At 41.1% G+C, this 27462-nt stretch overlaps 3 protein-coding genes across 9 annotated transcripts; 2 read left to right on the top strand and 1 right to left on the bottom strand.

The window, feature by feature from the left end:
- The first annotated feature begins 1010 nt into the window (after positions 1-1010).
- znf185 (zinc finger protein 185 with LIM domain) lies at positions 1011-14781 on the top strand. 5 transcript variants are annotated; one of them, XM_023265738.3, is made up of 34 exons: positions 1011-1161; positions 2064-2118; positions 2388-2505; positions 2589-2696; positions 2789-2815; positions 3013-3069; positions 3177-3224; positions 3318-3389; positions 3467-3547; positions 3727-3789; positions 3963-4061; positions 4148-4768; positions 5601-5666; positions 5794-5865; positions 6106-6174; positions 6399-6473; positions 6673-6753; positions 7085-7147; positions 7282-7335; positions 7569-7628; positions 8093-8143; positions 8251-8295; positions 8520-8567; positions 9062-9127; positions 9304-9369; positions 9500-9568; positions 9846-9959; positions 10226-10267; positions 10591-10626; positions 11343-11414; positions 11512-11586; positions 11699-11764; positions 13417-13522; positions 14221-14781. In XM_023265738.3, the coding sequence occupies exons 2-34, from the start codon at positions 2109-2111 to the stop codon at positions 14317-14319; spliced, it is 2799 nt and encodes a 932-aa protein (XP_023121506.2). In that variant the 5' UTR covers positions 1011-1161; positions 2064-2108; the 3' UTR covers positions 14320-14781. The 5 variants fall into 5 exon arrangements, with proteins under 5 accessions (XP_023121506.2, XP_023121503.2, XP_023121507.2 ...); XM_023265735.3 differs by having other exon boundaries at positions 7082-7147; XM_023265737.3 differs by having other exon boundaries at positions 1032-1161; positions 2053-2118; positions 7082-7147.
- Positions 14688-19261, bottom strand: fut11 (fucosyltransferase 11 (alpha (1,3) fucosyltransferase)). 3 transcript variants are annotated; one of them, XM_055016598.1, is made up of 5 exons: positions 19092-19261; positions 18062-18424; positions 17572-17946; positions 15951-16573; positions 14688-15784 (listed from the first exon to the last, which is right to left on the bottom strand). In XM_055016598.1, the coding sequence occupies exons 2-5, from the start codon at positions 18416-18418 to the stop codon at positions 15634-15636; spliced, it is 1506 nt and encodes a 501-aa protein (XP_054872573.1). In that variant the 5' UTR covers positions 18419-18424; positions 19092-19261; the 3' UTR covers positions 14688-15633. The 3 variants fall into 3 exon arrangements, with proteins under 3 accessions (XP_054872573.1, XP_023121509.1, XP_023121510.1); XM_023265741.3 differs by having other exon boundaries at positions 17572-17952; positions 19092-19260; XM_023265742.3 differs by having other exon boundaries at positions 17572-17952; positions 18062-18400; positions 19092-19260.
- A 4102-nt stretch (positions 19262-23363) lies between these two features.
- Positions 23364-27459, top strand: rab9b (RAB9B, member RAS oncogene family). The gene is made up of 2 exons (XM_023265691.3): positions 23364-23517; positions 24327-27459. Exon 2 carries the CDS (start codon positions 24406-24408, stop codon positions 25012-25014), a length of 609 nt encoding a protein of 202 aa, XP_023121459.1. The 5' UTR covers positions 23364-23517; positions 24327-24405; the 3' UTR covers positions 25015-27459.
- The last annotated feature ends 3 nt before the right edge of the window (positions 27460-27462 follow it).

Below are 27462 nucleotides of genomic sequence, written 5' to 3'. Positions count from 1 at the left end.
TCTAGCGAGGGAAAGAGGGAGAGGGATCCAGGTAGATAATAGACCTGACCGTTTACACTTGCCAGTGAGTTCACCAGAGTGAAACTTTGGCTCTTGTATTTGCCAGTTTCCTTTTCCACATTCTTTCTGTGACATGTTGTGAAATCTCTTCACACCCTTTCCCTGATTTGAAAGCCTTTGTAAAAATGTGTACAGAATGCGTAACTTTTTTTTTTTTTTAACAGACACAGCAGTAAGTTGTTCTCCACCTTGTCTTTTTAAAAAGTGTAAAACTGTGACCAATTGCTCAGAAAGTGGTTTGTTACGAGTTGTTGAGAAAATTGCTTTGACAATTGCAGGAACTTATTTTTCTTGCCTTTCAGTGGCACAAACAAAGACACTGTCACTCACACATAGCAGACATTTCACTTTTAGTAGACTTTCATATGTGTGTCTAGAATATATATAAAAATAAAGCACAAGGTCAGAAATTTGGTATTCAAAGCAGCACAAGTATGAGTATGTTTTCACTTTCCTTCTGCAGAAAAATACACAGAATTTTTTGTTTCAAATATAAAATGAGAACATTCCCAGTATTGTTAAAATGTTAGGCTTGGCTTTCATGTTATTTTTTTCCAGTGTGGACCACTGCTTTTTGTTTATTATCTCAGCTCAATTCTGTGGTGTCCTTGATCTTATTTTAATGATGTGTGTGCTTCCTGGGTTTTCCTACCCAGTGAGCGTGAGATGAGCATTCCCACAGGAGATGTTGCTGCGAGTCGCTTCGTTCATGTATGCCATGATGTGCACCTTGTTGTCGTCCTCTTCCTTCCTCTTTGCTCGTCCCTAGAATGGATTGCCAGCTACCTGTGTGACAGGTATGTGCTTGCTGACTTCCATGAACAAAACGCAGATGTGGTAAACAAAAAGGAGTTCTTAGCAACCTCTGTTACGCACACACACACACACCAATGGATAGACAAACACACAATGCTCCACCCCATATCTGCCTTCCTTGACTGGCTGGGCTTGTTAGTGCTTACACCTGTACCTGTTCGCTGCCACAGACACCTGTCAGACAGAAAAAGACTTCACCTCTGCTCACACCAGTCGCATTCAGTGGGGACACACTGTCACAGATTCTGCGTGGACATTTCTCTGCTGTATATAAAGTGTAAGCAGGTAGGTGGGAGGTGTTATTTATAGCCTTAGTTTGCCAATTACTTTATTACTTTACGTATTTACAGTGTGTAAAAGTCCTGCTATATAAACTGTTTATCAAAAGTGTTCACTGGTGATCATCTGTGTTTGCACTCTCATGTTTTTAGGCTGTTCTCTGTCATGATTATCAGTAAAAGTTGTCTGCTGCGCTCTCCCTCTCTCTCTTAAATGTCATTGCTCTTCATTAATCATTAATCTTGTGTGGACTGATGTGCTAAACCCTGGATAAATATGCTTTCTGAGCCCTCACCGTGTTTGCTCTGTCACCAATATTCAGGACAATATCCTTGAGATATACTGTGTCGACTTGCTGTAGAAGGAGTAAATTTACAGCCCCAGGAGTTGTAGAAAGTTCTATTTGCATTCTGAATTTGGCAGTACTCCACAATTTTTGCATGAGCTGTAGTTGTTACCTACTTTCAGATAAGGGAATACTCACCAGGGTTTCATTAGGAATTTTCTTTTTGTCTTTCCTTTTCCCCCCAGGGAGGTGGGTTTGCCTCAGAGTGTGTTGTTTTTGACTGTAAATAACTGAAGGATCAAGTAATTTGGAAATGAGTGAAAAGACGCAACATTAATCGTTCCGTGCTGATATACATTGTGTCCACACACAAAGGGTCAGATATGGATATGTAGGTGGGTGTTCATTCATATTTGAGCAATTGCGGTATTTTTTTGGAAAGTGGTAGGACAGGATGATCTGCATGTTTAAAGGATGAGACTGAGGAATGCTTGACAGAGCACATGTTCCTTATTGGGAGGGGATGTGGTGTGGGAAGAGCCATTTTGAGACTGAGTCAACGTGAGTTTTCTGTTAAAATAGTTTCTTTACAACAAGGTGACTGTCACCAGTATGTTTCCAGGTGGCCTGTAAAGAAAAGTGAACAAGGACGTGACAGAAAACAACCATGTCAACTGGTGAGCATGCTGACTTATGTGATCTGAATGTGACATGACGTGTTTCCTCTAATAAAAAGCTAAGAGTATCACGCCTCTGTGCCAGACTGTAAATTCTCTCATTGCCTTGATTTAATGCACGACACAAGTGGTTGATTATGTGGTGTGTGTTGGCCCAAAGGGAACTGTCCTATCAAGCAGACAATTATTAAGACATTACGATGCAGTCTACAGTGTGGATAATGCCTGAGATGCTGTGTGGAGAAGTAATGTGCACGTTTGTGTCTCAGCGGGAGAAAGAGATGCTGTATTTCGTAGCACCAAAGTCCGTACCAAGCTGAAGGGAGATGCCAGCTGGATGCAGCGCCGCAATGAACCTCAGGCCGAAACCCAGGAGGAGAAACCATGGTAAACGGCTTGTTTAAGTAGGGTTCAGTCCATATTTGCAATTAGTAAGTCACTGGAACTGACAAAGCTTTGCATCCATGCAGGGTGGCAGAGGTTAGAGCCAGTCGTTTGAACGGAGCCCCTGTTGAGACCAGTCCAGTGTCTTCACCAACAAAAGCCACACCACCACCTACAAAGAGTGACACTGACAGGTAAACACAGGTTTCTGCTGAAATATCATGGCCTTATCGAGCAAACACTTTCAAAAATGATTCTACTGATAACGAGTCTGTTTTGATCTCAGAGCACCGACTTCAGGATACCTGATCAGGTAAGAGAACTATTTCAGGAATTCTAATGACCTACATCTAGGTTACAAAAGCACACACAACCGTAACTTTTAACACTAAAAAAAGAAAGATTTCAGCCAGTGTGAGACTAAAACCTTAATCAAAAGCAGACATATGTATACCTGAGCACTGACAGATTGCACTACATTACATCAAGAAAGTTGTTTTGTTCTTTCAGAGGCGTTTTCACTAAACTAGACAAGCCTGCTTCATCCTCAACATATAATGGTCTTAGGTAAGAGTGTCATTAACTTGAATAATCAAGAGTTAACAACATGATGAGAGATGTACTATGATCGCCCTCTCTGATTCCCACATCAATGTTTTCTGCTTTTATTACAGCAAAACAACACAATTCACCAAAAAACCTTCAGAGAGCTACAAGAGAATGTGAGTGCGCATAAATCAGACTCCTAGTTATCTGCTGGCAGCTGAGTGTGAATATGTTTTCATGAGGTGTTTGTTCGTGCCTCTCTTCCTCAGAGCCCCCCACACTGTGAGGCCCACTTCAGAGCACCAGGAGGGCCAGCTTAGCCTCGATGAGCAGGAGAAACGGTAAGACTCTGCTCAGATTCTCGAGTAACACGCCCAGGACGGAGATTATATTAACATCATAATGATTCATTTCACAGGACGGAGGCAGCCAGTATTGTTCTGAGGAAATCAGCTGCCAGGCAGCGGTCTTATGTGCTTTCTGCTGCTCAGAAATATGAGTACGTATGTTTTATGTCATTCCTCAAATATTTATGATTCAAACTGCTTTAAATAATAATAGTTGCATGTTTGTTAAAGTTCCCACATATTGATAAATTGTGCTTTTCACTGTCATGTGCTTATGAATGTTGAGTGTTTATGAAGGTATTTATATGATCTCTGTGTAAAAACCCCTCAGGTCTAAAGAAAGAGCACCTGACATGTCACTGGTCAGCAGCACTCCATCATTTGTGGCTAAAAGGTAATTGCTTCTTGGAATATCTCTGAGCCTGGAGCCAAAAGAAAGACATAAAAAAAAACCCGCTGATGGATGTGATCAAATGTTCCTCCATCTGTTTTTATGTCCTCATGCCCAACTCCACACATACTGTACGCTCATACCTGTGTGCATGTTTCTCGGCTATAAATGTGCAGGGTGGAGATTACTGATGATGATGAGAGCGCTGTGCCACCATCCCCTGCTGTTCCCGTCACATCTGTTGCCTCTGTGCTGGAGCCCAAACCTCGGAAACTGTAAGCTCCCGTGCTACATTTCCATTTCCTGTGCAACAAGTGATTTCTGCGCCTTCCGTTTTGCTCATTATCTGTGTGGTTTACAGAGTCAGCAGCGGTGCTAAGACAGCTGTTGATGTTGCTGTTAATGAGCCACTAGCTCCAAAGGGGGAGAAGGCCACCCCAGAGCCTGTGAAGAAAGACCCCCTGCCGTTGTCTGTCACAGGAAAAGACCCATTTGAGGACATGAAGCCTGGCTGCACCAAGGTGGCCACTCCTCTCCCTGAGCTAATCACTGAGTGTATTCAAGCAGTGTCTTCAAAGCCAGAACCTGAGGAGTCAGACGTTTCTGAGCAGGCTGACACCCCTCTGGCTGAACGTTCCCCTCCAGTGTCACCTACTCCAAAACACACTACACCCAAAGTCGAAGAAACACCTTCTGCAGAATCTCCTGCATCAGAAACACCTGCTGCAGAATCTCCTGCATCAGAAACACCTGCTGCAGAAACACCTGCACCAGAAACACCTGCACCAGAATCTCCTGCACCACAGTCGGTTGCCCTGCCTTCAACTGTCCCAGAAGTACCTGGTCCAGTGTCTCCCCTTCCACCATCACCTGCCTCTAAAGCTGAACCAGAACCAGAGCCAGTGCAAGAACCAGAGGCAGAGCAAGAACCAGAGCCAGAACCAGAGCCAGAACCAAAAATTGAACTGTCTCCTAAACCAAGGTCAGATTTTCACAAACCAAAATTCTACAACATGTGGCTAAATTTTGCAGCATATTATAAATAATAGTAATCCACTCAAGCTTGAAATGAGTAATATTTATGTTCTTGAGTGTAGCCATGCCCCTGTATATTTCTGTACTTTTTATTTAAGTAAGGATTAGAAGAAGAAGCTTTTGTTTGTCACGAACACATTACAGCACTGTGACATTCTCTTTTCACCCCTTTGGGGGCAGACCACTGGAGCAGAGAGAGTTAAGGGCCTTCCTGGGGGCCCAACAGTGGCAGCTTGGTGCTGAGATTCCTAAATTTAACTTCATATCTAAATATTTTACATACAAAAATCCACTTAATATCATCCTATACTGTGAACTGTTAATGATTAAACAACCAAACATGATAGAAAGTGGTTAAATTTCACCATCCACCTTCACTAGCCATACCAGCAACCTGCTGCTTACAGTGTTCTATCAGTTCTAATATATAATAGTAAACCTCTCACAGGGACCATTTTTCTGCTTTTGCTTTTAATAGTTAAAAATTTTGCTAAAAAATGCTTCTGTATTAAGTAAAGTTATTGAATCCAGTGCAATGGAGTACTGTTAAGTTGAGGTAATGCTAGTTGTTCTTAAGTAAAGGATCAGAGCGCTACTTCCACACGGCAGCACTATAACATCTATATTTTTACATCATATCTATTTAAAATCAAAGCTCTAGATGTGCTTTCTTGTGGTTTTCTTTGTGTACGCCTGTATGTTTGCTCTCATTCTTTCACTTGTGTGATTGAAAGCTGCCCCGGAATGCACAAATATTTATTGTTCATCTATTTTCACAGCTCCGGTGTTGACACGCTCACTGCTTTGTCCGACACTCTTATTTCTTTTGGCCCAAGTTCATCCAGGTATTTCCAGACAAAGCTGAACACAGCAGAATCCACAAATATGCACAAAAAATATCTTGGCAGTTACATATTAGTGCTCACAGCCTGAACAATATGCCATCTGATAATGAGTACATTTTCTCTCCAGCTTTCAGGACGATGAGCCAGAGCTGGCAAAGAAAGAAGGAGGCTCAGCGGACAGTTACACAACAGAGAACAGGTAGAAAACCAACAACTTCCTCAGTCATGTCATAGCAAGGTTGGCAAGAAAACAAATGAGGGCTACCTGCCATGTGTTCACTTCAAAGTCATTAAAAATACACATTTCAGTCTCAGGTGCCTAAAATAACCTAATACAAGAGGGGTGTCCCAAATTACACTTGATTAAATCTGTAGATTAAAGTGCTTTTGTTGCCAAAACAGGTGCAACAATATGGATTTTTTTTCTTTCTTCCTGCAGTGTTGAACCAAAGCCAGCGCTCAGCAACTGTGAACCAATAACAGACGATCTCCTGGGTTTAAATGATCGGTTCGTGAAAAATACATTCTCACTGATTGTACGATTAAACAGATCTTGTGTTGGAAATTATTTGAATATTATCCACAAGGTGGCACTGTTGGACTTCTTATAATCTCCCTCCTCTCCACCTCAACTGGTCTGTTCTTCCTGCACTGAAAAGATCTCCTCAGACTCCTAAATCCCCCTTTGTTCATGAACTTCTCTACTTCCTCTCCTTGTTCCCGCCTCTGCAGCTCAGAAGAGTCAGCAGAGCCTGTTCCCCCCAGCCCTGGGCGCTGGAGTCAGGATCTGCTTAGCAGACTAGACAGGTAGGAAAGGAAGAGCTTTCCCCACCAAAGCCCTTCAATACAGAGTTGTGTGAATAATTATTCAAGTGGAAAATCAATAGCTCCGTTGTCAGTAGCAGGGCAAAATATTACCTTAACTTACCTTGCCAGGGTTGGATGTACTGTTTCCAGTGAGCTTGCACACAAACTCTTCTCTTTATTTGACTTTTGATGTCTTTAGTGAGTCAAGCCCAGAAAAAACCAGTGGCACCCTGGACCTCCTGGCCAATGATGTGATTGTGATCAACTCAGAGGCACCCAGGTGAGACAGACACGTGCTAGCCTCTGCTCTCCAATTCCACCCTCCTTGTGTACTGTAAATGTTTTATCACCACAGATAAAGAGGACAAGCATCCCCTGAGTTGTGAAATTTTTAATAAACCCCATCCGCCTCAAGTTTGATCCATAAATCAGGGCTCTTCTACTGCTAGCGTTTCTATTTCAACCCCTGCTCCGTGTTAGATAGAACCAAAGTCTTAGATTCCTGAGCAACACTTTGAAACGGAAAGCCTCGCTTTATCTGCAGCACGACTGGAAATAGAAGAGAATGCACGGCGCTGATTAGTATTGTGGCTTTGTTTTGTCTCCAGCAGCCTCAGCATGCAGCGAGAGGAGGAGGAGAAGCAGACAGATGAGACAGCCAAAGAAACACAAAGGTAGAGCGAGATGACAGGCTGCTCTTAAACAATTATCTATCTATGCAGAGCTGCTCCTTCGAAGAAATGCATTCTGTTCAGATATGCCTGGTAATGATTTATACTAACTCCCCTTCAACTGTGCTGCCTGCCAGCCCCACAGAGACCGTCACTATAACGACCAAAACTGTGATCATTACTGACAAAAGGTGGGACAGCACACACACACACACACACACACAAAGAGAAAAAGTCTGCACTATATTCAGATGGTTTTCATGCTCGTTAAATAGTTCAGAGGATTTCCACTTTTTCTAATGGACTGGCATTGTAAATAGTGTATGAGAACAACCACACTAACCTTTACTTGTCCTCTTTTCTCTTCCCATCATGCCATTCATCCGCACCACCTTCCTCACTTTTCTATCTCGCCACGGTGCAGCCAAGAGGACAATGCTGATCCCTGGAGCTCACATGTGACAACCACAGTCACTGAATCAAGGTAGTTTATTCACTGCTCTGTCTCATATGAACTTAGTGAAGAGAATGTGATATGTAATGAAATATGCACTGTAGTAGACAGTGAGTGAGGGAAATATCTCAAATACTTGGAGGTAAATTGATTAAATTGTCTGTAGATAAAGGTTTTCCTGTTAGTAAAATATCTGAATCGATATCAATGATCAGTTTAGTGCAATTGTTGACTTGAATCGGGGTTAGTTTTAGGTAAGGCAAACCTGAAGTGCACTGACTTTCCTACTCGGCAGTAGAATAGTCTTTCCATTTATCAAAGACATCCAGATTCTGATTTTGATCGAGTTTGGCTTCAAGTCCCTCTGTGTTTCTGTTTACCATTCAAACTGCATTAAATCTTTCCATTATGAGTCAATGTGATCAGAATTCCTCCGACACAAGATGGGCCATGCTGACAATTGAGAGTGAAATCAGTGTGAAATTGTTTTTCAGCTCGGCTGATCCGTTTGATCCATATCCGATAGGGACCACATCCCCTAACAGGTAATCATATTGGTTTGGAGCTGTGACTGTTTTCCAGCCTGCCAGATAGCATCTCAGCATGCATAATGCAGCAGATTCTGATTATGAGCCACTTTTCTCTATTGCAGCTCCTCTGACCTGCTCCAGCCCCGCTCAGATATTTCCATCAACAGGTATGGCAATGCAAATATGCCCTTTTTCTATACTGTAACCTCTGTTCATAGCACTGATGCTATCATGCTGCTACATAATGTCCTCATTACTACAATTGTTTCACTTAGTTAGTCAACGCATTAATTATTATTTATAATCGGCAGTTATCATGTGAGAAGCGCTGGCAATCTGCACTGTGGTAGCGGTAAATCTTATTGATATGCTCATGTTGTTAACTCCTCAGTGCATCAGCAGCTTCCATGGAGAAGGAAAACTTAAGTCCAGAAATAAAGTAAGTTGTGTAACACTTAATCTGTCACTGCGATAAAAAGTGAAGCAATATTTTCACTATGGCTTAATCTGATTATTTTTTAGCAGCAAATTAGTGCTGACATGATTTGACAATTAATCTATTAGTCAACAGAAAATTTATTGAAAACAGTTTTGATACTCCACTAATCATCTGAATCACTTTTCAAGCGAAAAGGACAAACTTGGTTTCAACTTTAATGTGAGGATTTGTTGTTGACTGTCCTTGTCTTTAATCATTGCATATCAAATATCTTTGGGTTTTGGACTTTTGGTTGGACAAAGTTAAACACATAAAGACATGTCCTTGGGTAATTTTTCACACATAAACCAAAATAAAATAAGTCAATTACTCTATTAAGATTGAATACAAATATCAAAAATCCCTATTTTGAGTGCATTATACTGTCTGCTCATGACTCCTTCTATTTCATTCTAATTTTATTCCTTTCTTCTCATGTTTTGTGCCTTTGACAGTGTGAGCAGCAGCGCATTGGAGCCCCTTGCAGATGACGTCATCCCTACCAACACTGACACCACAAGGTACTGAACTGAGTCTAGTGCTTAATTCTTTGATAAATGTGTAAGTGAGAGGTGGAAAAGGAAAGACCAGCAGAAATCAATTTCTCAAACTGACAGACATTACTCTCATCCGATACCCTCCATCTGTCACAACTTCTGCATCCTCTCTTTCTCCACTTTGGCTCTTTCATCCTCAGCACTGGGCGGTCATGGACGCGCACATGGGAAAGCAACATGCCACAGCAGACTAACACTGAAGAGAGGTGATGACACGCTTTGATTTGCTCTTACACTTCCACACAACATGCTCCACTATCTTCCATTCATCTACATCCACCCATCCATGTCCATTATGTGCTAAAAGCCTTTCAATGTATGCCCCTCGCCTCTCAGCCAGGAAACCGAACCAGAGGCAGAAGGCCAAGCTGAAGATCAGCAGACGCTGGTCATGTTCGAGAGAAAGTAAGTCGTCTTTTTATTAAAAGCTCTGGGTGCATACTGGCTTCTATTGTTCCCATAACCTCCTTCCTTTCACTGTGGTGAAGGAACTGGGCTCTTGCGGTATCTACTCACTGAGCCAGAAGACATTGTGCACTGGTCCTGACGAAAACAGGTCATATATATATTCGTTACAACCCTGTGGTAAACACACCGACTTTAAGCCTTTTTTCCTTACAGTGCACAGAGTGTGGATTTGTCAACCTCATGACACAATGTCCTGTCACTGTTTGTGCTAAAGGTCCACTGAGAATGACTCCCCATGGGACAGATGGACATCACCCACTGTCTACACCATCACCTCCACTACTACAGAAGAGGAAGAAGAAGAGGAGGAGGAGGAGGAGGAGGAAAGGTAGCTTCACTATGGCAGCTCATTAAATGGATATTAAAGCACTTTGTTTTGCCTATTTTTGTCAGGATGCAATTATAGCATCTTAAAATTCAGTGGCCGTCCACCATTTAATCGAAAGCCACCTAAATACAAGTTGAAACTTCAGTGTGAGAATCAACTTCCTCTTTTTTTTTCAACTTTAATAATGTTGCTTCTATACCACCACTGCCAGACTTATTATAATTCAGGAATATCCTGGGTTTTTTTTTTGCTTGTTTTGTTCTTAGCCCTGAGGATAAACAGACAGTCACAACCATCACCACTATCAGGTTGGAGAAAAAACTGTTTAAACACCCATCTTATCATCAAAAACTGTGGAGATCAGAAAATCTTGAAGAGCTTTAGAGATGTGTAGGTGATGTTTACAATTGCAATGCATGGGAGGAGGGCTCCAGATGAGGCAGGGCTGCCGTACGGTGGAAAACACACCATACCTGCTAAATAAGCCTCAGCCCCAGTAGAGCTGTGAGTCAGACAGATCAGCTTCATACACTTATAAAAACTGCAGGATTCCTCTTCGCTGGATTGTATCCAGCTTATTGACAGCTGCAGTCTACTATAAAAGCCTTATACAGTTTTCTTTACTTTCCAGGGAGATACACAGCGAGCCCGAGTCTGCTATGGATCGGTAGGTTTATGATCTTGTTAACGTCAGACAGCATAATGCAATATAATACTTTCTCCAGAGTGTTATTTTCTACTCTTTGGTCTGTTGATTTTCTTACTTCTCTAAAGACACTCCTCGTAACTGGAGCTTTTTTTCTTTTACAACTGTAGAAATTTTAAGCAATGAGTGGCATGAATACTTAGTTTAATGGAATGTATATATTAGTCACACACCATCAAATATTTAGGCTTATGCAGGTTTGTTGTACACCTTTCACCTAGAAGATCTGCCTTTGTGTTTCTGTAACTCAACCGTCTTCGTCAGGCGGTGAGGGATTTAGGCCAAACCCTGCAGGAACGCAGCTGTATCCTCTTAATACTCAACTCTAGATCTAAAGTTACCTGCAACTCCCAGTTGACGCCTGGTTAGACAGATTCCTGGTTCAACTCTGTTACTGAAGTTAAATGACAAGATTTGCTGTGCCATTGTCTTTCAATTTGCCCTCATTTCCTTCCCTCTAATTATCAGTCTCCAGATGTCAGATTAATGATGTGTATTAGAGATGTCCTTTTGTCAAATCACAGCCCGTTAAACAGCACGCCATTAACAAGCAATGGCAGAAAGTGATTATCCCCTGAGTTACATTTGACAGATGTATAGTCCCTCTGTATTACCCATCATGCTCCTGTCATCAGTGGGTGAAAGATGAGACTAAAGCCGCTGCACTCTGTCTCCAGCTCTGAAACCTTTTCCAGGACTGTGATAGAAGAGGAGCAGCGCGTCCAAACACCAGAACCTGACGCCAAAAGGTAAGTGATTCTGCAAAGTAGACATTTCAATGCGGCTCATATCTACTTTAACTCCACACACTAACTCCCGCTTTGCTTCACCTGCCTCTGCCTAAAGGGGGTTTGTGTATGTGAAGGAGTATGTGAATGCAGCTGAGCTGTCCTTGCATAACCCCAGAGATATAATCAATAGGTAAGACCAATACATTATTTACACAGTCACATAATATTGACGCTAAACGCTGCTGAATAAATTTTCCTATGCTGCCCTCAAGAGGATTTCCATGTTGCTCTTGTTTCCATAGTGGGTCAGATTATTTGACTTCAAGCTCCGTCGGTTACTCCTACAGCAGCCCCTCCACTTACTCCAGGTAATAACACAGTCTCTAAACCTCTGTCAGCCCAGTTTAAACCTGAGCCTCTTTTCTTTCTCAACACTTCCGCTGCTTCTGTAATTCAGCCGCTTTCACCACTGACATATCAAGTGACATTTCAGCTGCACTCATCTTTTTTCTCTCTCAACTCCTTTTTTAATGAAACCTTTTCAGACTTGTAAGTTCAATTATTTCCACGTTTCTTACACAAATAACTGTAGCTGCTTATGATTCAACTGCTTTAATTCACATCTTTCACTTGTGAATATTTTTCAGGACTTTCACTTCGACTGACACCTCCAGCTTACATTTTGAATGAAGTTTTAGTTCCTTTTAGCATTTTCTCTGCAACTAATACTTAAACTCCTCTCAGCGCTTACATTAATTGCCATTTTAGCTTCATTCTGTGCTTAGACTTCAACTTCTTTAGGCTAGTGTTCTATTAGGCACTGATATATGAACTGCCACTTCAGCTACTTTCAGTATTGGTATTGCAGCTATCACTAAAACATTAACAATGATTTATTTCACTATTTAACTATAGTGTTTAACACTATTTAAAATGTTTCACCTGCATATTTTCAGCCATGCACACATATATTTTACCTAAGAAAAATGATATATTCTCTAGTTGCTTCCACTTCTAAGCACGAATATTTGAACTTCCACTTCAGCTACTTTCACTATTTGAATTACGGCGACCAGTTCCACTTTTATTTATTATTTTTCCTATTTTGAATATTTCATGGGGATATTTCCAGCCCTGAACACATGTATTTCTTCCTCCGAGAAAAAACATTAATATTTGAATTCCCACTTCCTACTTCCAGTATTTGTATTGAGGCGGTCACTTCAACTTTACTATTGCTTTATTTCACTATTTAATCTAATTTAAATGTTCCCCCTGCATATTTCCATTTCAGAGATGCACACATGCAGTTCTCCCTACATAAGTGATAGTTGCTTCCATTTCTTAAAGCACTAATATTGGAACTCACACTTCAGCTACTTTCACTATTTGTAGTACAGCTGTCACTTCAACTTTACCTTTGATATATTTCAATATGTTTCACCTGCATATTCCAGCCCTAAACACATTTTTCCTCAGGAAATTATATCTTCTTGGTGCTTCAACTTCACTAAGCATTAATATTTTAATTCCCACTTCAGCTACTTTCAGCATTTGTATTGCAGCCGACACTTCAACTTGTTTCACTGTTTTACCCATTTTGAGTGGGAGTTCATCAGCACATTTCCAGCCCTAAACATGTGTAGTTTCCTCCCGAAAATGATGTCTTCTCTAGCTGTTTCCTCAGTGGGTCAGATTATTTGACACCAGCCCCTCCACTTACCCCTGGCAACAACACAATTCGCTAAACCTCTTTTAAACCAGCTGTAAGCCAGAGCCCTTTCGCTATTTCCAGCTCTGACAAAACTAGATGTGTGTAAGCAGCAGGGTAGAAATTCCACCAAGCCTGCTCATTAGGAAGCTAAGCGGGGACATCAAAGGATTATTTACACTTATTAAATTCCCTCACGCAGGACTGAAGAGATCACAGGTTATTTAGCCGCACAGAGCTGCAGTTACACCAGAGCTGCTCCTGAGTCAGCGGTCAACCTAACTTGTCTCAATCACTGTGTCTCTGCAGAGCCCCACTGTCATCCACCTGTACATACTGTGGAGAGCAGGTGGGCAATGATGCCAAGATCACCATCGAGCACCTCAACATCAACTGCCACCCTGCCTGCTTTAAGGTATTCATCTGCCTGTTCAGATACAAATCCCCCAGAGTTCTGTTTGGCTTCTAAAATGTTCCAACAGAACGTGCGGAAAAATAATAAATTGTTGGTTGATATTCAATTTGAGGCCCAGAGTTGGATAAGTAGATCACTCTCCCATCTCTATGGTAAATTATTAAACAGAGCATAGCTTAGAATAAAGAATTTAAATAAGGGAATCCAGCTTGTTGTCTCCATACTTCAACAGTTTTACAGCTTATTAAAAAGACTAAACATGCTACATCTTTGCTTATTTGTCTGGACTATTAGTCAACAGCAGTGACTCTCTGAAGTCTCTAGTGGTTGCCTGGTTACTGGCATCTTCTTTCTGCCTTTGTACAGAGTCATCTCTAACTAAACTAAGACAAATTGATGTATCTTCAGATGCAACTGACAGAAGAGCGGTATTGATCTCCCTAGCCAACTCTCTCTGAAAATGTTGAATGAGTCATTTAATATCTAGAAAACACTTCAATGACAAATTATGTTGAGCTGTAACACAGTGCCAGTCCACGCAGGAAAGGTTTAACCACTTAACTGTGTTTTCAAGCTACAATACTTGCATTAATTATGGTTTCAGAAAAAAAATCACAGAATTTCAACGACGTAAGTGGTGCACTTCACTGTATTTTCTCATGATTCCATTTTCTAATGATGCTCTTTGTGTTTCTCAGTGTGACGTGTGCAGTAAGCCTATGGGAGACCTTCTCTACAGTATGTTCATACACGGTGAGAAAGTCCACTGTGAGAGCTGCTACTCCACAGTCAACTGATTATCCAAGCTCTTCAGCAGCCTCTTATCCACGTCCCCTTTCCTTCATGTTCATTTACATATAAAGTGAGAACTGCTTTCACAAAGTTTGGACTGAGTTTGGTTTGAACTTAGGAATATAATAGTTTAAGGTGATCAAAGAGACTGTCATAGTGAATATAATTACTTAATCTGGACATGTACATTATGTTGCATTTCTGCTGTCTCAAACATGTTACACAAGATTATTTTTTGTTTTCTTAGTGGTGAAAGCTGTTTCTGCCTCCGTTTACTATGAAGGATATGTCCGTTCGACATAATGTGTTACGTACATAACTGAACAGACTAAAACTGGCAAGTGGGATTCAATATTATACGTTAGAAAATGACTTTGTTACAAAATGTTTACTTCTTTTGCTTCTTCTTGATACAAAATACTGTGTTCATATGATGCTTTGTTAACAAAATAAAATGATTTCTATCATCCTGGTACAAACATGGAATACAAAAGTAGTGTGCTAGTAGACAAACAAGAACTGCTGTGGAGTTTTAGGAAAAGCATGATTGGAAATTATTGCACATAAACGTGATTTTAGCATGTTGTAACAGAAAAAAGGAGCAGTGTTCTAAAGTATCTACAGCAATAACTCAGAGCTCAGTTTTTCCTGAGGACTATTTCACAAATATAGTGGTGATTTCCTCCACTGGGAGGTTGCACCTAACTCTACATTTCCCTTTCTCCACTCCTTGGTGAAATGTTTTCCTTGCATAGTCACTTAAAAAAAGCAATTAATATAAATGTGACTCGAGCTGATAGCCAGCAGCTACCTGCTGAGTAACTGTAAAGGAGTTAATGCAGTTCACTGGCTACTGTCTCGATGGTCTTCACACACAGTTAGGCAGAGCCGCCTTGATACAGAGGACGAGTCTTTGGCTCTGCCTCAGTCCAATGAAAGTCTGCATCCCATGAGAATGTGCCTCTCTGGAATAACTGCACTGTATGCAGTTAATGCTAACACACCAAGGAGGAGTAACGGCAATAATGGCACCTCAGTTATGGTAATAAAACTAAATATTAGCATGTAACACTCTAAAACATTATTTTCCCATTACTGGGCTTGGGATAACGACAAACGTATCATGTCAGCTGAATAGAATGTCAGAATCTGTTCCCATATAACTAAACTACTCACAAGGGTAAAAGGGGTTTTGGCTCAGGTACAAAAATATGAGTAGCGTCAGCCTCATTCCCTCCTTTAAACAGAGGGGATGCATAATTTGTGACACCCCTGTAATCCTGGACGTGCTCCATCGCCTGTTGGTTTCGAGGCCTGTGTCAGTGTTTTCCTCTGGCTCTGCTCACAGCAATGTTTTGGATGTGCTTCCACAGCAGAGAAGGGTCTGACTCGTTATGTCTTATCAGAGACTCCAGCCCCTCTGCTTGGTCGAGGCTCTGCCAGTAATCCTGAGGCCATATTTGCAACCATCTGTGGACAGATATACAAACAGATTAGACTCATCGCCGAGGACATTTTAATTAGACTATTAAAACAGACCAATTTCACTCCCCTAGGGACATTGTTATTCACATTAAAGCAGAGGACATGGATGGCTTTCACACCTGGCACAGTGAATAATTTACGCCAAACTCACCCATCATTCGCAGGTAAGTCTTGGACGTCTCCATACCCAGGACTGGGCAGTGGACATCCCATGTGAGAGTTGCTGGCCATTTTAGGCTGAGGAGGTGGATTCTTCTTAGGGGCTTTCCTATACGCTCGTTCGGCTGCTAACCGTGCGTTCTCCTGATCGCACACGTAACATTCAAACCCATTCAAGTAGTTGGGTTTACTCATGTCATTAACTCCCCACTCGCGGGTCTCCAGTGCCTCCAGCAGATGAGAGTTAGTAATGTGCCTGTGGTTTTTGAAGTCTAAATATTTGGAATAATCATCATCATTCTCATCGAGACGTTTGAGAAAGTCAGCGAGAGCTTTTGGTGAGGGGAAGTTATCTATGACGATCACGGAGCGATCGTTGGGCATCCAGTCGGCCACCCCGGAGGAGCCTCGATATACGGGCACACAGCCCTGATGGAGAGGCCGCCACAGCTTCTCTGTCATGTAATCTGGACACAGGCCATTCTCTAGAGCCAGGTGGAACTTGTAGCGTGCAACAAAATTCATGAATTTCGGTTCTTCGCCAGTAGCAGTGGCTGTGTCCTCCAGGTGTTGAGGTAGAGGTTTGTTGTTCAAGCATTTCCCATAGGAGTCCACCTACAGAATGGAATGTGTTGGAAAGATGGGGACAGAGTTAGGACACAGGTAGGAGGAGATCATTCATGAGACAAGGACACGCATCAAACACTGATTAGATTTTGTTAAATGAACTCTAACCTTTCATTCCCTGATGGAAATTCACAAAAATCCCACTGAGGGACATTGTACTGACAAAGCATTTACAGAGGTGTTGCAGCAGACACGAGGATAAAAATCAGTGATTCTGATCTGTTGTGTAATGTGTGAGTGGGAATGAGAAATGATTTAGAGATTTTCAGTGCAGTGACACCAGAAGGTTTCAAAATAAAAGAGATTATTGTTATTAGTTAACACCAAGAAGGAAGATGTCTTAACGTTTGTGAAGGGCAGGAACAGATACAAAATACGACCTTTAAAGGTAATCTAGAAGATGAGATTAAAATAAATGACATGCTACTAACTGGCTGCAGTGGTTAGCAGCTAGAACATCCCTGGGCCGTGTACTGGTCTGGGTCTGGGATCTTTCTGCATGGAGTCTCCATGTTCTCCTATACATGTGTGGGTTTCCTCCAGGTTCTCCAGCTTCCTCCCACAGTTCAGAAACATGCTGAGGTTAAATTGGTGTTTCTAATTACTCAGAGGTGTGAATGTGAGTGTGATTGTTTATCTCTCTGTGTATCTCTGTGATAAACTGGTGACCTGTCCAGGTGTCTCCTGCCTTCACCCTCAGTCAGCTGGGATAGACTGCAGCTGCCCACGACCCTAATGAGGATTAAGCAGTGTATAGATAATGGATGTATGGATGCTACTAAACTGCACTATTACCACTCCTTTCATAAAGAAAAATGTGCATCTGCAAAATTTGTCAAAAACAGCTCTCCACATTAGTAATACAGCAACAATTCTGCAACATGTGCTGTGTAGAATACTGTTTATCCTTATTTACATAACTCAGACATCCCTTGTTTTGGTTTTTATGCAGTAAAATCTAAAAAAAAAACCTTTCTGCACTGTACCTCAATGTACTTCATGAGCTCCTTGACATATCTGTCTCTGTCTGATGGCACGTCACAGTGAGACTGCATGTACAGCACAGGTGCCAGGCCCTCCTTCCTCAGGCGGTTCTTCTCCTCCAGGGACACGGCTACAGACTCCAGCAAGTACTCCAGTGAGGGCAGCCACTGCAGGGTCAGAGGATAGTCCGATTCCCTGCTAAACGTGGCGGTGTAATTGAACAGCCGGATTCCTGGTCCGTGAGAGAGGAAGTAGTTGTTCATGGGTGACTCTTCGTGGAACAGTGCCCAGGTCTGGTGTGGGAGACGAGGGAGCGGTGCCTCATATGCCCTGAAGTCTGTCCCGTAAAAGATGATGGATGTTGTCCGCTTGTACAGCTGCACCTTTCAAGATCAAACTGCAAATTAGTCGCAGAACAACTCGGGGTGGTAATTATTATTGATGTGTGCATGCATCATTCGTCTGTCTGAGCCAAATGTTTCACTCTGTTACCTTGCGATTGCTTGTGACCAGGCAGGAGGATGTGGCGCAGTCGATGCGTTCAGTGTCACCGGGGAAATGTGGGAAAAGCCCCCCGCTCCACCAGAGGAGAATGGGCAGCTCCTTGTTACTGCGGCGGTCAGCGTTGCCAGGTCCTCTGTAGGTAGCGACAGAAGCAAACTCCATGTCTGACAGAGCACTCTGGGGCTGGAAAGCTCCTCGGTCCACTGCATCCAGGGTCTCCAGGTGAAGATGGTCATCAGGAAAGGAGGCAAAGGAGACCCAGACCCAGCAGAGGACACCGAACAGCCCCAGACACAGACAGGGCAGCAGCCTGCTCCTACCTGCCATCTGTAGGGAGGAAAACATGCCCCCCTCAAAGCAAGAAAAAAAAACTTATTTCAAGGAACTTTTACCTTGAAATAAGTGAAAAAATCTGCCAATAGAACAAGTGAAAAACGGCTTGGTACGATTTCTTGAAATAAGATATGATATTTAGAATATTGAGATCTTAAAATTAGCTGGGAAAACTTATTTTAAGCTGTATTTTACCAGGATTGTCAAACTTAGGTGTCTTAAAATAAGCCAGACATGCTTAAAAAAAATTGCAGTTTTTTCACTCAAAAATAGATTGTTGCTTTCATGTAACCTCCTAATTTGAGATGTATTCAACTTATTTTGAGTTTTCTTGTCAAATACAATTCAAAACAAGATAATTTCAAGATTGTTTGACTTAACAAGATATTTAAGATGCATTGTCTTAAAACAAGTCCCTCCATCTGCTGAAATGTCTCTTGTTAAGTGAATTTATCTTAAATCAAGTGGGATGAGACATTTTGACTAAAAATAAGACAAATGGACTTGGTAAGATTTGGAGTTTTTGCAGTGTAGAGAGGAAAACAACAACAGAGACATGCAGTAGTAACCTTCTAGTCTGTCTACAGGTTCCTCTAAAATGCAGTTAATCAGCCTTAAATCCACTCCGTAATCAAACGTGTCAATGTTTCAGAGCAAGAAGCAACAACCAAACACGGTTTCCTACCTTTGTCACAGCAGCAAACACATCCAGGTGGAGCTTTCTTAACAATCAATAATGACAGTATACATACATGTAGAGTTATTCTTGGTAAAAGTTGCTTTAAAGGAGCAGGATGCTGCGGAACATCAGCCAGCGGACACACAATAAAACGCCTCATTTCTTCTTCTACGTTGCTGCTTGATCTCTTCTTCTCTGGTCGCAAACTAATATCGAGGTGCCACCTACAGCTGAGGAGGAGGAACAGCTCCATCCCATAAATGTCTAAACAGCAGGAGAAACTCTGCTTAGTGTTCAGTTTAGACAAATTCAGCAGTAAATTAATTTTTGCTGAAGTATACTGGAGAAAACTTACAATATGGTGCAATACATTGAATGTAAGATTTGCAAATTAAACAAACGGAAACATAGCATCTGAGCTAAGTTAAAGTGTCACAAGTCAGATTGTTATTCTAAGGAAAGAGGAGCTTTCTCAGCATTAAATCGTGGTGAGACTGAAGGTTTTTTTTAAAGGGGTAACGCAGGGCAGTGTGAAATACTTTGCAGAAACTCAATCTTGTGTATCCAAAGCAGGATCAGGCAGACCAGAAGTGACCACAGATCAATACATCAAGCTTTGTTCACGGGGAGGTAGAGAAGCCACTTCATCACAGAATTTGTTAAATTAAGAACCCGAGACTCCATTTATCAAAAGTCCTGTAAAAAGAACTCCGTCTAGTAAGAGTCTCAGAGGACAAGTAGTGGCCTCTAAACCACTTTAAAGGAGGGGAAAGAAATGCTTGGGGGTGATCTAAGACATAGCAGCATTTAACATCGGATGGCTGACAGAGAGTCCTGTTTACTCATGGATAAAAGACTGAGATTTATGGCAGTAAATGAGGAAATGTTTGGAGGTGAACGGAAGAGAGGGTGATACTGCAGAGCGTTAAAGCCACAGTGAAACATAGTGGTGTGGGGGTGTTTTGCTACTCTGGAGTCAGACTTCTGCACTGAATCAGCTCCACCTTCATCCAGGACAGGTAGAAGTCCATGTTTCGGAAATATGGTTTGCATATGGGGAATGATTCACACTGCAGCAGGATAATGAGCCCAAACACACCTCAAAGCTTTACAAGAACTGCTTGGAAACCAAAGAAGAGCGAGGAGTGCGGACTGTCATGGACTTTCCCCCACAGTCAGCTGACTTCAATCTCACTGAACATCTATGGAGGCCATTGTGGACTGAGAAAGCCAAAAATCTCAGGAAGCACTCTTCTTCTTATTATTATTATTATTGTTATTGTTGTTGTTGTATCTACTCTCAGATGTACGTCATTTTGGATAAAAGACTCTGCTGAATGACACTGTAAACTGTAAATTGTAAAATGGGGGAGTACGAAAGATATTCTGAAATTTTCCAATTTCACTTAGTTCATCCTTTAACTCTTTTGCTATCGGAGTTTATTCTCTTCTACGTTTTTAATCTAGCCATGACTTTAGTTTAACTACTTTCTTATATGGTTAAATTGGTCAGATTAATGTCCATAACTAATAATACTGTAAGGTCTTAGCCTTGAAAGTTATTTTACTCAGGTAAAAATGTATTTTATATAACTTTAAATAAGATGTTGTTACTTGATATTTAAATTATCAGGTAAATTCACACCCTAAATAACATTGTAGGGCCTTAACCTCAATATTTAAACTTGATATTTTCATTCATAATGCCAGTGTTATTTTTCTACAGGAAAGCTTTTTGGTGCAATAACTGTTTCTTTAAATGTGAAGCATAAATAACAGTGACTTAACTTGAAATTCCTGCCAATTTTTCAGAGATTTTCACACATAGTATCTGATACTATCATATTTCTAATGATTTGTTTTCAAAACTAAGCAAAGCAAAGTAGAAATATTTTCAGTTTGGTCCCAGACTGTATTTTCAAATTGGAACAGTTAAGCTTTACAAGGATTGCATAAAATAACCCAAAACCAATGACTATGCATTGCCGAAAAGGAATCTGATAATGAAAAAAAAAAAAATCACATGGGTATAATGATATAAAAGTGAACGTGACATCATGTACAGTCACACCTGTTCCCAGAAGCATAGCAATAATTGAAATGAAATAATGTTCTGACATTAAAATGGTTAAGCTGATAAAAATGTTTAAAAATAACTATCACACCTCGATTCTAGTTTATTTTATAATGTGGTGTAATTATGCATCAAAATTACTAGGAATCAATTTTATACTCCTTTTGTAACTAGTTTGAAAAATGCAAATTGTGTCAGTGTCCCATTTTGCCAGTTGCACATTGTTAACATGGGTCACTGCTCTTAGTCATTTTGATGGGGAAATATTACAAAACATATGCTGCATTTAAAGAAATCAAATTACTAAATTGGTTGAAATTTAATTTCTCTTATTAGATAGCCTGCTAGAACTAAATTAAAAAGAGTTAGCATAGCTATGTTTTACCTGGCCTACTTAGAGAGTATTATCACTAATAAAAGCTCTGCTACTTCTTCTCCTGACATGTATAGAATCACTTAAATAAATTTTAAATACATTCATATTTTTAAGCGGGTGAATAAATGATCATATGTGGTGAACATGGTTATTATAATTTTGAAAACCTTGTTGGATTTTTTTTTTTTTTTAATCAGAAAGGCAAAAGAAATTGCAAAATGTTCCTTAATGGCTGACAAGTATTTCAGTTGTCTTTTTGTATTTTCATTGTATGGCTATATGAAGGCATTTAAATGTTGACAAAACCTATCTTTTTTTCATTTTTATATCAAATATATGTTGTCCCATTTTACTATTCACATCTGTAAAAAGCTGTTGTCAGGAGATATTGTGTTTGAGATGGAGTCATCGGTTCTGTCTTTGATTATTCTTTTTAATAATTGTTCTGTATTCCTCTGGATATCTAATACAACAGCTCTGGCATAAGTTTTATTTTTATAAAGCTTCTATATGTTCACTTTTTGCTGATGCTGTCATGAGGGCGACGATTCAACTTTATTTTAATTATTGACATCAGAACACATGACAGGTGTGCACTGGACTATATTGTATTTAAAAGTGTTCTTAATATTTTTACCACTAGATTCACATAAATGAGCAGGGCAATATATTAGGAACACTTACCAATATATTGCAGTCCACTACACCACCACCCACTGTGACCTCAGAAGTAAACACCATTGACCGATATTAGGTTTTGTTTTAGGGCCAATGCCGATTATTGGTAATCAAGATATTGCGATGACTGATATTTGGTCCCAATATACATTGAATGTAATGTTTTAACACCACGTGATAGCAGAGAACCTGTCATTCATAAGGAGGCTTTTTCATTAATAAGGGTGACTATAACTAAATATCTAAAATGGGAATATCTGAACATAACCAGAGCAGGTTATGTTCAGAATCTGGAATTAAATCAGCTGTTAGAAGCATCTCCCTTTTAAACAAATCGTTTCCTAAGTAATAAAGACTCCGCTGAGGGAATATATTTTATCTGTAAACCTGTTGAGCTGTGCGTTACTAAAACCACTGACTGAAGCTGAGTAGTTACAGTATCACACACTGTATACGCTGCATTGCTAAGTAACCCGACATGTTTTCAGCTTGCGATGCAGAAATCACAGAAAAATGATTTTATCTTTGGTCCTGATTTGCAGCCAAGACCGTTTACTCTGCTGGTACTGCAGCTTATAGAACACACATTAGAAAATGTCTTATTCTACTGGTATTTATTACAGAGAATCAGTAACGTTACTTCAACCAAAATTAAAATGATATCCTACATTATGGGACAGTATCAGAACTAAATGTACTTCAATACAATGGCATGTTTAGGTTTAAAGTTTAACCATTCTGATGTGCAGCTGCTGGTTAGAAATAAGGGTCTGCATCGATTGGTAATATAAAAATATTAACACGCAATTAACAGTTTTCTACCACCATTCCTGTCTTGCATCATTTGCATTGTGTGACACCTGTTTTTGTTGGTTTTTGTCAAGTCAGCTTACACAAAGAAAGCCCAGCTATGTCAAACCTGTACTGCAGACCTTCTCTCTGAGGTATCAATGATTGATCACTAAAACACAGAAAATAGTAAAAGTGCCAAATATCGGCCATGATTATCGGCCATCCTAATAATCGGTCGATCCCCATGAGAAACATGAAGTAGAATTATCACTTCTTTGAAAATGTAGATATGTTATAGTAGAACTTATGGCAGGATTGTTGTGTTGTATAGTGTGTTTGTTTCTAGTGTATTTTTCCTGGATGGAGGTGAACCTGACGGGCTTTAGGACCCCGCTCTGCCTGGCCGCTGTGCACGTGCAGCACCTCGATGGGGCGCGCACGTCACGACACTGAATCTCAGAGAGATGTAGGAGATCCGTGCACGTCCCGAAACACGAGCTACCGGGATCAGGGTGAGTCTAAACGCACGTTAAAAACACACGCATTCTGTCATGTTTAGAGCAGGACGCCTGCTGCTGTGAGTTAGAACGCTTTTAAATAGTTCTGAGCGGCTAACGGCTAGCCTGAATGTCAACAAGCCGCTAGACTAGCGGCTAGCTGGCTGCTAACACAGTGGAGCCGCTTTATTGTTAGCTGCATGAATGCCTGCTACCTGTTTTCGGTTCCCCTCCTGAAGCACTTCCAGGACAGTTTCACAAAGACAGTCGACCAAAGAGTTCAGTCTCACATTGACAACAAGCTGGTTCATGTTGGAGGGTTTGCTGATGGTGTTGTTGTGGTGCAGGACTTCTGCTCATTTATGCAGCATTAAAAGGACGTGTTTTATCTTTTAGGGTGTTGTTTATGTTCCACACTGTGGCTGGCACTTGTTTACTTCAGCAAGATATAGTACCTATCATTTAGACGATCACGAGGTCGTATTGCTGTTCCATGCTGTAAACAACAGAGCTGGAGTCAGTCTGCCAGAATTTTTTTTTAAGCCACAGACCTTTGGCAGACATCTGGGTCCTTCACCCCTGCCTGCCTGAAACTAGTCAACCATTACACTTCTCTCATATAAGGCTTCCACTCCTCAGAGAGATTTACTTCAGACTGAATACAGATGCTGGTGCAGTCCTGTCCTCTGAAGTCAGGACCACGCGACGGTTTGGGTGTTGAATGTCTTTGTAGAGTCAGTATCTTTCATTTCCTGTTACCCAGTCATGTTTGAATTTCTCCTTCTATCATCGAGTAAGTGTCGGTTTCTTGTGCTTCTTTCTAGGATAAGTTGACCCTGGTCAGCTGCCAGGTGAGGAGGCCTTTAACCTGCCAGGAGGCCCAGCTGGGTGGGAGGAAGCATCATGAGTAAGAAGAACGTGCTGCTCAAAGTGATCCTGCTGGGAGACGGCGGAGTGGGTAAGTCCTCCTTGATGAACCGCTATGTTGCCGACCGTTTCGACTCCCAGTCCTTTCACACCATCGGCGTGGAGTTCCTGAACCGGGTCTTGGAGGTGGATGAGCGCCTGGTCACCCTTCAGATCTGGGATACAGCTGGTCAGGAGCGCTTCAAGTCACTACGCACTCCTTTCTACCGAGGCGCCGACTGCTGCCTGCTCACGTTTGCCGTGAACGACCTGCAGAGCTTCCAGAACCTCGGCTGCTGGAAGAAGGAGTTCATGTACTACTCTGATGTTAAAGACCCCGAGCGGTTCCCTTTTGTGGTACTTGGCAATAAGGTGGACATGGAGCAGAGGAAGGTGGGGGTGGAGGAGGCACGGGCCTGGTGTGAGGAGAACGGCTGCTGTCCCTACTTTGAGACTAGCGCTAAAGATGACACTAATGTCACGGCTGCGTTCGAGGCAGCTGTCAGGGAGGTTCTGGCTGCTGAGGACCAGATCGACCATGCACTGCTGAGTAGTACTATCGATCTCCATGGCAACCGCAAAACCTCTCGCTCGTCTTGCTGCTGATTGCACAGGTGTGAATCCACCTTCTCCTGATCTCTGGTTGAAACCTGGCTGTGGTCATTTTAAGAGCCAGTCAGATGCGGTACGTGGACTATAGGTACAAGGTACTGAGTAGAGGATACCTTCAAGATAATCTGGATAAGATACAGCTGCTGTGAGGAGTGTGGTGTCAGGGATTCAGCAAGTGTCTAGATTGTTGAGTTATTGCTCCCACCAAGGTACAGATATACTCTAACAGGCACGCTCATTTCTTGTGCTTTATCTGCTTTCAGTGATATTGCACAATGTTTTTACCCAGCCTCACCTTTGTCTTTGCCTATGCAGGAGTTATCCCAAACAGTGCATTCAAAGCATTTAATCAAAATAAATAATCATAAATTAATACAGTAAGATAATACCAGTCCTTTCTTGAAGAGCACACTCTACAATAAAGGGTCTTAGAAGGACTGAATACAACTTATGATTTTTTTTATTGCAGTGGTTGGAGAGATGATGTATTTTTCTGACACAGACCCCGTCAAGACAAATACTGAGCTGGTTAACTCCCAGTATCAGTGAGATAACGTGTTTCAAGGTACGAGGAATTTAAATAATCGCTGCACTCAAATGAAAGACGGCCTTGTTTGTCTTCAGTGAGAAGGGAATTGTGAGCTTTAATTGTGCAGCTCTGACTGTGAGCATTGGGTACAAGCTATTGTGGCATTCTTATTCATTGATCTCTATATTTTTACCACTGCACAACACTGTAGCTGGACACGTCAGGGAAACAGTCATTATTCTTATTTTGTAATTTATGTACACGGGACTGTTTACTAGGCAAAGTGAGGTCAGTTTTTTTCTCAAAACCCAGAAGTAGAATTGCTTTTGCTACTGTTGATACAGTCTTTATTTCTCTCTGAAGCACACTTCCGTCTTTAAAATGTTCATTTTTACAGATTTTTATTACATTTTGTCTAATATTTGCATTGGGCTTCAGTGTTTGATCAGGGACAGATTAAAGTCCTTTGTCCTGATGAGCAGAGGAGGTTCTAATTATTAATGGCATCTCTGTAATCCTGTCTGCCTTGTTGATTGCGTGGTAGGCCTTAACATTCCAGTCTTTTAGCTTTGCCTATTCTGAGGGTCTCCTGTGCTTTACTGAAACATGACGTTCGCCTTGTGCTGTCAGTCTGGCTATTATAGGCTTCAACTGAATGTGAAAAAGCTGGAGCACAGCCATTACTTCTGTGTGGATTGTGCCTGACCTCCCCTAACCATTCATACAGTATTGAGTGACACGTACAACTCAGTGTTCTGACATCTTAATGTTTACTTTCTGTTTGTTTTCAGCTGGATGGTACTTTACTTCTGTTTCATACAAACTCGTTTACCGTACTTTCCATACGTACATGACTTTTGTTCCCTTGGCTTAACTGCTGTTGGCCGAAGGGCTGTGTTGTTTATATGGTTCAAACTAAGACTGACATAGTCTAAATTTATTGTGATCAATATTTTGATTTCCGAATAGTATTTTGCATTACTCAGACAAGCAGTCCTGTTGCATGAACAAAATAAAATGTTATCATTTTATGAATTCACAAAGTCGCTGTGGTTCTCATTAAGGCCCAATGTTTTCAGACTTTGTTCTGTTATGTTGGTGGTCTTGTGTTGTCTGTCAGCCTCAGATGACATTGTTTGCCTTCCATGTCGAAAGTGGGAACCATATTTCATGTGCGTGCAGAATAAGATATACTCTGAAAGTGAACTAAAATCCAATCAGGTACGGTCATACTTCCTACATAGTCCTTTGATAATGTAGGCTAACAATATAAGGTTTGTTTGTGTGTGTTGAGAGAAGCTTCAACTGTGAACTGAGAAGGGCATTTTAAGAAAATTAGGCTAGTAGCCTATATTAATTCAAAGCAAACATGAGGGCTGTTAGCTTATTGTTTGTCAGTGTTAAAGTTTTCTTGATGGAATTAAATGTTTTGCCTCCTCACAATGCCATTTCAGTTTTTACCCTGTTCAGAAAATGTAGCCTGCGACAGTGTTTACCGAAATCCAACTACCCTGAGAATCCAATATTTATAGACTGGTAGCGTAACCCTGCAGTATGTTGCTCTCATGATGCTGTCTATTATCACTGCAATCCTGTCTAATGTCAGTATTTTTTGCTGTAATATTTATGAATGTAAAACTAATTTCTGTGGGCTGTCCATATTAATGGCTTATGTAAATTGCAAAGGGCACTCATTTTATAATAATGTATGAAATGACACTGACCGTCTGTTTTACCCTCAGTGCTCAACCCATGAGCGTGATTAAAGCTGTGTGAAAGTTAGACTGTTCATCTTGATTATGTGTTGATCTAATGGACAACTTCCCCTACTCCTCTTTTTGCACTATTATGGATAAGACTGCAGTGAAAACTCTCCTGTGCTTGGCTACAAATACAACATACCAAATGGAGAC

This window comes from Amphiprion ocellaris, chromosome 13 (assembly GCF_022539595.1).
Source record: "Amphiprion ocellaris isolate individual 3 ecotype Okinawa chromosome 13, ASM2253959v1, whole genome shotgun sequence".
NCBI lineage: Eukaryota > Metazoa > Chordata > Actinopteri > Pomacentridae > Amphiprion > Amphiprion ocellaris.
The sequence above is the reverse complement of the archived record's forward strand: the minus strand, read 5'-3'. Positions and strand labels throughout refer to the sequence as shown.

Excerpts from the sequence above, each read along its gene's own strand:
- znf185 (XM_023265735.3), top strand. Across the intron at positions 3,548-3,726 it reads TCTGCTGCTCAGAAATATGA|GTCTAAAGAAAGAGCACCTG; the intron begins GTACGTATGTTT and ends AAAACCCCTCAG. Across the intron at positions 4,062-4,147 it reads GAGCCCAAACCTCGGAAACT|AGTCAGCAGCGGTGCTAAGA; the intron begins GTAAGCTCCCGT and ends TGTGGTTTACAG.
- fut11 (XM_023265741.3), bottom strand. The coding sequence starts at position 18,418 with ATGTTTTCCTCCCTACAGATGGCAGGTAGGAGCAGGCTGCTGCCCTGT. Across the intron at positions 17,953-18,061 it reads TGGTCACAAGCAATCGCAAG|GTGCAGCTGTACAAGCGGAC; the intron begins GTAACAGAGTGA and ends TGATCTTGAAAG. Across the intron at positions 16,574-17,571 it reads AGCTCATGAAGTACATTGAG|GTGGACTCCTATGGGAAATG; the intron begins GTACAGTGCAGA and ends TCCATTCTGTAG.
- rab9b (XM_023265691.3), top strand. The coding sequence starts at position 24,406 with ATGAGTAAGAAGAACGTGCTGCTCAAAGTGATCCTGCTGGGAGACGGC.